General features: G+C 37.5%; 1 protein-coding gene across 1 annotated transcript in view; it reads right to left on the bottom strand.

Annotated features, from left to right (window-relative positions):
- Positions 1–2,346: 2,346 nt before the first annotated feature.
- The window catches only part of LOC104625030 (chromosome unknown open reading frame, human CXorf23), a 22,840-nt gene continuing 17,441 nt past the window's right edge, over positions 2,347–7,745 (bottom strand). Inside the window, exons 10-11 of the mRNA XM_010292552.1 lie at positions 4,526–4,681; positions 2,347–2,783 (exon numbers count right to left, since the gene is read on the bottom strand). Of these exons, the coding sequence (XP_010290854.1) occupies positions 2,754–2,783; positions 4,526–4,681 (186 nt within the window). The 3' untranslated portion in view covers positions 2,347–2,753. The remainder of the gene's footprint in view (positions 2,784–4,525; positions 4,682–7,745) is intronic.

Here is a 7,745-nt window from a genome sequence, read left to right on the forward strand (position 1 = left end):
TTCTCAACGAAACATTATATTCCAGTACAGCAAAACTTTTCTGTGCTAGAAAAGTAAATAAGCTGATTTGTATGAGTACATAGACACAAGTCTCCGTAATTCACAAAGATAGATCTACATAGCAATGTCTCACACCAGATAACACTACAGAGTAGATGCCTCTAGCACCTAAGCCAGTCACAGAATTCAATTTCTGTATAAATTTTATAAAATCTAGGAAGTTTTATCATGACAGAATCCTAAATCAGTGATGTTATTGGTAAAGAATGTAATTTGAGCAAAACCTTAAATAAAAGCTAAAGCAACTGAAACAGTGACTACATTTCATCATATGACATTCATCTCGGGACCGTGGAAGGGGACAGGACACCACCACCGAAGTCCATAAACATGTTGCTCACAGTAGAGATAAATTGTAGAAATAAAAAAAGCAAAGCTAAACTGTTAAAGTACAAAACAAATTAGAGATACCTAGTCATGCACAGGTAAAATAAGAAAGCACAAAATCAGAGGAGCCAGTCACACTTTTAAACCTGGTTAAAGCAGCATTAACTGACTGAAGTCTGACTACTTCAGCATTACTTCCAAACAGTGTTAGCAAAACTGCCATGTCAGAAGTATCTTCATGTATCCACTCTTCCCATTTGCTCAACAACACATTCTCTTCCAGGCTTTAAGAACACTGCAGGAAGCTTACAGAAACAGTAGTATCCCCTTCAATACAACAATATCACTTCAGTAGTTTGTCCTGTATTATATATGGTTTCACTTCTTACGCATTTTACAGTGCTTTAGCACATTCAGGAGCAGTGCTAACAGCTTCTCAGCTTGCGGATAAACCCGCCCTCATCTGCAGGGCTACAAGCAGCACTCCCCTGCCAGCAGGCTGCTCAGCTGCAGCCACTCCCCATTTGCTTTGGGTTGACTCACCCAACCTGGTATTTCAATTCTTTATTTTCATCTCCCAGTAAATCTACACAGGATGATTTTGCCAGATTCATCACTGACAGTATAAGTATTTTCTTACCTGCAGAAAGCTGCCTGCCTCTATTTGACCTGGGAATTTCTTTCCTTTAACTTCCCTTTTTGTATATGCATGTCAAAGTTCCTGAAAAACTAGTTGGATCATTAATGATTGTTATTCAAACTGAAAACCTGGGTTTTAGAAACAAACCATCTGGTGTCATTGTTGAAGGACCACAACATCATTGGATGTGGCACACTTCCTGCCTGCTTATTCCCTATGAACACTACGCAGTACACCCCATGAACTGAAGATTAAGTAACGCTATTTTAGCTGTTCGGAGCCATACCTACACTTTCAAATAGTCTCTTTACTGAGGGCATTGTGAAAAAACATTACAAAAAAAAGCATGCAAAAATCACGTCCTGACTTTCCACCCAAAAAACAGATTTCCTTTTCTCTGAACATATCTCTACTCAGTATTAGAATTCTGATCTACTACCTACAACAGTGACTAGCCTGCATTCTATATGGCTAACACTGTCTTGGAAATGACAGAAATACAATAGCCTGCATACATTATGGATATGGTGAACAAACTTTTTTCTTAAATAAGAACATCTCCAAAAACTACTTGCTATGCATCTTTAATTTACCGGCAATAAGAAGTCCAAACAAATCTGTAATACATACATACAACCCTATCATATATTAAGGCAAAGGCTATAAACAGGACTTAAGCACAATATTGTTTATAGCTGCTTATAAACCATGTCTGACTATTTGAGTTTTGCACACAGCATAACAATATTGCACTACAGTAAACTTCAGAGAATTACTGGGATTTTGAACAAAGTTACAAGCTATCTGCATTTAAGGCAGATTCAATTATGAACAGCTTTGTTACAAGACATGCTTATAAAACCATAATGTTTTTGTTTTTCTTGTAATTAAATACTTCAGGCCCCAATTTCAGAATCCAGGAAATCAACAAGTCATTAATGACGAAAAAGATTAGAGAACATGTGGCTTGGTCAAGAATGTCATACACCAAAACATGAGACAGGATAATTTTGAATACAGACCAACTAATCCTCTAAAACCCAAGCCTGCTTTCAGTGCAGTTATAAGCTACCGCTACAGTACATTACATACCTGCCTGTTATCATTCATTTTAAATCAAATACTGAAAGTTGTCCCAACATTCTAACAATTTACAAATGTATATACACATCAAAAACTGAAGTATATTATTAAACTAAAGTAATATAAAACACAGTTTTACAGAAATGACTGAACAGAGGTGTAAAAATCTATTGCACAACCTAAAAGGTCATTACTTGGAAAATCCTGAGCTAATGTGCTATTACCAAACAATTCAGGCACTTTTTTTTTTCCTTTTTTTTTTTATTACATAAGCAATAATCTTTCAACATATAAACCTCTGGGTATAACAACTCAAGTTCCATCTGTAACATCATACTTAGAGGAAAAAGTATTCAATAAATAAGACTCCCTTCAACAACTTCTTTACTTGAGACTGGTATGCAAAAGGAACTAAAGGTACATACTACAATGTTTCAATCGAATACTGTACTTTAAAAGCAATTATTAAAACTGTAAAAAAGTTTTGCAGTATTCCACTACTGAAAAATAAAGTTATTTTTTATCAAGAAAGTTACAGGGTTAGTTCCTTTATCTTATTTTAAGTCTTGACAAAGTTGTCAAAAAATGAACAGACATTCGCTTTGCTGTGTTATCTGTTTCAACTTCAGGATCACAGCTCAGTTCAGGTTTCTGTTGCAATATTTAAATTTCCCTACAGAGAGAAAAAAAACAACATTACTGTCAAGCTGTAACAGTGGGAAAAAAGCCTCCCAACTTTCTACGTACTGTATTATTATAGTATGTAACATACAAGATCCTTTCAATTATGGATTGAAACAGCCCAGCCATAAAGACAATACCTTAAAGGGTGCATGTGCATAATTATTTCAAAAGTGTGAAATAAAGATGTTCAGACCAGTTCAAAAAATTTCAAAGACAAGTTTAAACATTACAGTAGGCAAAATATGGGGAATGCTAGAATCTGAGGAACAGCTTTCTTTAAGACTTAGCCAACCAGCAATCGGTACGCTGTTAAGAAAATGGCTGTCATACTTCTTCAGGATTTATTTTACTTTAACTCAAAGACACTCAAAGTTCTTCACTGGGCCTAAAAAAAAAGCCAAAACCTATATTCAGATCTTATTATGCTTCTCTAATTCAAATCATAATCTCCAGCAGCCAGATTGTGCTAAGTGTGCGTTATAGGTTCCAGACAAGAACCTTAATATCCAATTATAGAAGAGCATTGGAAATTACTAGGGAAAAGCTCACTGCAACAAAATTATGTTCTAGTTCTATGCCCATTTTACAAGGTCATAATTTTTGAAAAAATCCTTCTCAATCTATTTTCCACTAATTTCAATTCAATTTAGCCTTCAAAGATCATACTTCTGAGTCCATGTGCAAATGTAAAAGGCATTCATCAGTATACTCCAGTAACAAGTGACCTGTTTATCCAAGTGTTTGGTTTTCTTTGGGGTTTTTTTGTTTGGGTTTTTTGGTGGGTTTTTTAATATTTTGCCTCCCCCTCACCCTGGCTGTAAGTGAGGTTTTTTTGAAAACAGCTCTAAGAACCTATACTTCTGTGCTCTAAGAACTGAACTCTAATCCAACTACAAATGCTTATGCAAGTGTATTTATTTGTAGCTAGGTGTGCACAGAATTACAAAATAAAGAAGAATTCACATAGAACACAGAACTGCAAGGGACTGTATAGGTCATGTCATCCAATTCTCTGATGTCGTGAGTAACCTCATACTACTTTCATCATACTTGATCAATTCTAATAAAGGATTTAGAATGTCTTAACTACTGATGCCCACAAAAGCTGCAACATTTTATATGGTTGAAAAGTTCTTCTGCATTTCAAGATTATCATTGTCCCAAACACGCTGCAAATCAAAAGGTATTGTAGAACAAAATGTGCCTAATTTTTTCAGCTTGAGCTTATAAAACCATTTTACAAGGACACTATATAGCGTATGATGCTTTATTCAGAACAGTACTCCAGTATGTACTTTAGGGCACATGATTAATTTAAGGCAACATAACAAAGAGGAGACACAGACATAGTAAAAAAAAAAATTAATACCTTTCACATTGATTTAAAACTGTAGCCTAAGAGGACATAGTATTTTTACACAGAGGGATGCTTTCTCTTCCTATCAACAGGAACAGAGATCAGCTGAGCTCAGGAAGAGAATACTGAAACAGAAGTAGCTGCAGAATCTGAGGCTCTCTGATTTGCAATTACCTAAAGCAAGTTTCACCAAGTTTCCATGGAACAAACATGGAGGAAACAGGAGTGCAGAATCAAGTTTGCCTGTAAAGTACAAAGAGCCAATATTCCAGAAAATCCCATCCAAGTTATCTATTCCAATTTTTAAGTCCCCATGGAATCATATGAATATTCATATTTTATAAATGGTTTAATGAAAAATAAAGCCAACTTACCTTTTCTTTCCTCAAAAATCCATCTCTGAATTTATTAGTGGTAAATCCCCTTACACCAAAAGAACGTAACCGCTGGTACTTAGCCTGAATATATAAACCCTTCTGTACTAAGCCTGATTTATAATGGGATTGCAAACGGCCATCTGCAAAGTTGCTCTGTAAGGGTGGGGGAAGGGAGGAAAAAGATAATGTGCAAAATGGGGACATCAAAACTCAATCGTTTATATTTACAGTTATACACATGTAAAACTTACAGTACTGAACAACAGAAACATACATTTGCAAGTACAGAGCATATTTTATTCCTCAGACCACTAGCTATCATATGGCTCAAAGAACCACTATATTGTACTTAATGTTTAAAACATCTGAAATTATCTTCCTCACAGAAAAAAAGTAAATGTATTGTATAACATTTCAACATTTTTTCAAACTAAAGAAAGTAAAACAGCATCAGAAGAGTTTAAGACAACACCTCACTATTGCTAACAAATTCAGTGACGTCAGGCCTGCAGTGGGCACACATGGCGAGTCCAAGAAAGTCATACTAAACAGAAGTCAGTATATATATATATTTTCCCTGTAATTTTAACATCTTACAGTCTGAACCTACATTTGATGCTCTATGCCTTTGTCACCTCCAGACTGGAATACTGTAAGCTAACCTAGTGTGAGACCAGGAGTAGAGGCCACAGAGATAACCAAAGGCTTACAGGTGAATGGCATTATAAATACATCAAAAGAATATAGCAAGATCAACACTGACCACACCAGTTAAAGTTATAAACAGGTTTTCATTTCTAAGCACTCAGACCTCCAAGAAAATAGGCAGCAAAAATCTTTAGAGTAAGAAAACCCCCATTTATCACAATTTCTCATAGTTTTCTAGTACTGCCTTTTTATGTTTTCAAACACAGTCCGGACAGAAGGCATTAAAAAAAACCTGTATATATTCATCCTTTAAATTTAAAGGTTTTCCCTCCTGCAAATTTAAACAAACAATGGCTTTCCAGCTAAAAAAGAGGAAACATCCTGACCACATAAAACTCTTGTCATCTTTTACAGACACCTTTAAAGGGTAGGAAAGAACAAAACGTATCACAGAAACTAGACCTCCTCGAGCATGACCCAATTACTTTGGCAAAAATCAGTCTCCTTTTGACAGAGTAAGGATCACTTCAAGAAAAATCACATGCTCTGAGGTTGCGTTAAGTTTGGTACCAGTTTTTCCACTGTGTGGCTAGTGAACAGCTAAAGAAAGGACTGTACAGAAAGAGGTGCCTTTATGCAAATGCTGAGGTTTTGTTATTTCCCAAATCAGTTCACCCACCTACTGCGTAGGAGATAGCTGAGAAGCTGGCCCCATCAGTCCCCCAGGGTTACTCTTATGGTGCCTGTAGGCAGAGGACACTTGCAGAAGGCTATTACATGCTAACCCCTTTCCTGAAAAGGATCAGAGGCCAGCCACAATACAACTAAATGCCAGTAAATTCTTTAACTAGGTATATGCCTACATAGGGAAAACTGAAGGGCATTTTTAATGCTGGATTAAGCCCCTGAACACAATTAAGATTAAGAATTGCCATTTCTGCCACAACTGCTGTGGTTCTCCGTTTTGACATAGGTGGCTACAGAGGAGGCAGCCTTAGTGGTCTGCCACTGCATTTGTATGACAACAAGCAAAGGAGCAGACCGAATAAGAGAGGGGAAAAAGGTACACAATATTGAAAATTAGATTAGACACAGCTTAAAAGCTCCAACTCAAGTATCCCAGCAGTGGGAGGGAGGGGAATACTGGTATTATTAATGTAGAACAGAATCAGCTGTAAACAAAGTTAATAGACTATATATACTTTTGGTATGTAGGCACTGCAGTCACTCATAGCTTAGAGCAAATTGAGGTAATCTAAGGTATATGAAAAACATAATTAACTTCTGGTCTAAAGTAAGGAAAAACCTGCTAAAGTGACATCTAGTTTTACATTAAGACTATTTTATAAATAATACTAATGACACTACCTGTGAACCAATGGCCTCAAGTCCTGAAATACACCTGTATCAGCAAATATATGCCATCACACTAGGTCAGGCTGGGATGGAGTTAATTTTCTTTGCAGCAGCCCACATGGTGCCATGTTTTGGATTTGTGACAGTGTTTTGGCTATTGCTGAGCAGTACCGGCACAGCGCCAGGGCCTTCTCTTTTCTCTTTCCCCCCACTCTGCCCCCAGTAAGCAGGCCAGGGGTGGGCGAGAAGCTGGCAGGGGACCCTGCCAGGACAACTGACCCAAGCCGAGCAAAGGGGTATCGCATGCCGTATAACCTCAGCAACAGAAACGGAGGGGAGGGGGAAAAGGTTTGGGGGGGGGGTAGCCATTGCCAGGGGACTGGCTGGGCATCAGTCAGGTTGTGGGAAGTGGTGACTGACTGCCTCTGCCTCACTTTTTTCTTCCTCTCTCCTTCACTTCAACTGTCTTCATCTCAACTCATGAGTTTTCTCACTTTTGCTCTCTATTTTCTCTCCCCTCTTCTGCTAGGGGAGAAGGGGAGCTGAGGGGAGAGCGGGCAAGCAGCTGTGTGGTGCTTAGCTGGCTGGGGTGAACCCACCACAGCCATTAAGACGCTGAACTGTGTTAAACAGTGAATGAAGTTTAGTTCTAAAGATTACCACGTATGTACCCACTTAAAGGTTGGCTTAGTGATTCACTGCAAAGTGTCATTACAAAAAAGATCTTTTAAATTTTATAAGATTTCTCCAGATCCTTTATAAAACTGTTGTTCTAAAATATCTTTTTTCCTTCTTCCAAAAGGTTTAACTTACTGCAAGACTGTATTTTTTAAAAGAACCCTCTAAATAAACCCTCCTTTTTGCTTATGAAGTTAAAATGCCCCCATTTTATATACCAAGAAGAAACATGGCGGGGTTGGGGCGATGATAGGAATGGAAGGGAATGGGATGGGAGGGGTGGGTGATTTTTTGGTTGTTTTTTTGGGGGGTTGTACTTTTTTTTTTTAATAATCAGCCAAAAAGTCTGCTGAGTATAGAAGACAGTCAAATCACCTTCCTAAGCAGGTTTCTGCAACAGCATAGGAAGGAAAAACCCTCTATGTAAAAAAAAAAGTTGATGAAATTAAGTCAAATCAGCGCTGCTGTTCCATGGCAGTGATCAATGTCCTATACACATATGCAAACTGCAATCGAGGTGCACATGCTATTTTCC

Source organism: Phaethon lepturus, unplaced genomic scaffold (assembly GCF_000687285.1).
Source record: "Phaethon lepturus isolate BGI_N335 unplaced genomic scaffold, ASM68728v1 scaffold5698, whole genome shotgun sequence".
Taxonomy (NCBI): domain Eukaryota; kingdom Metazoa; phylum Chordata; class Aves; order Phaethontiformes; family Phaethontidae; genus Phaethon; species Phaethon lepturus.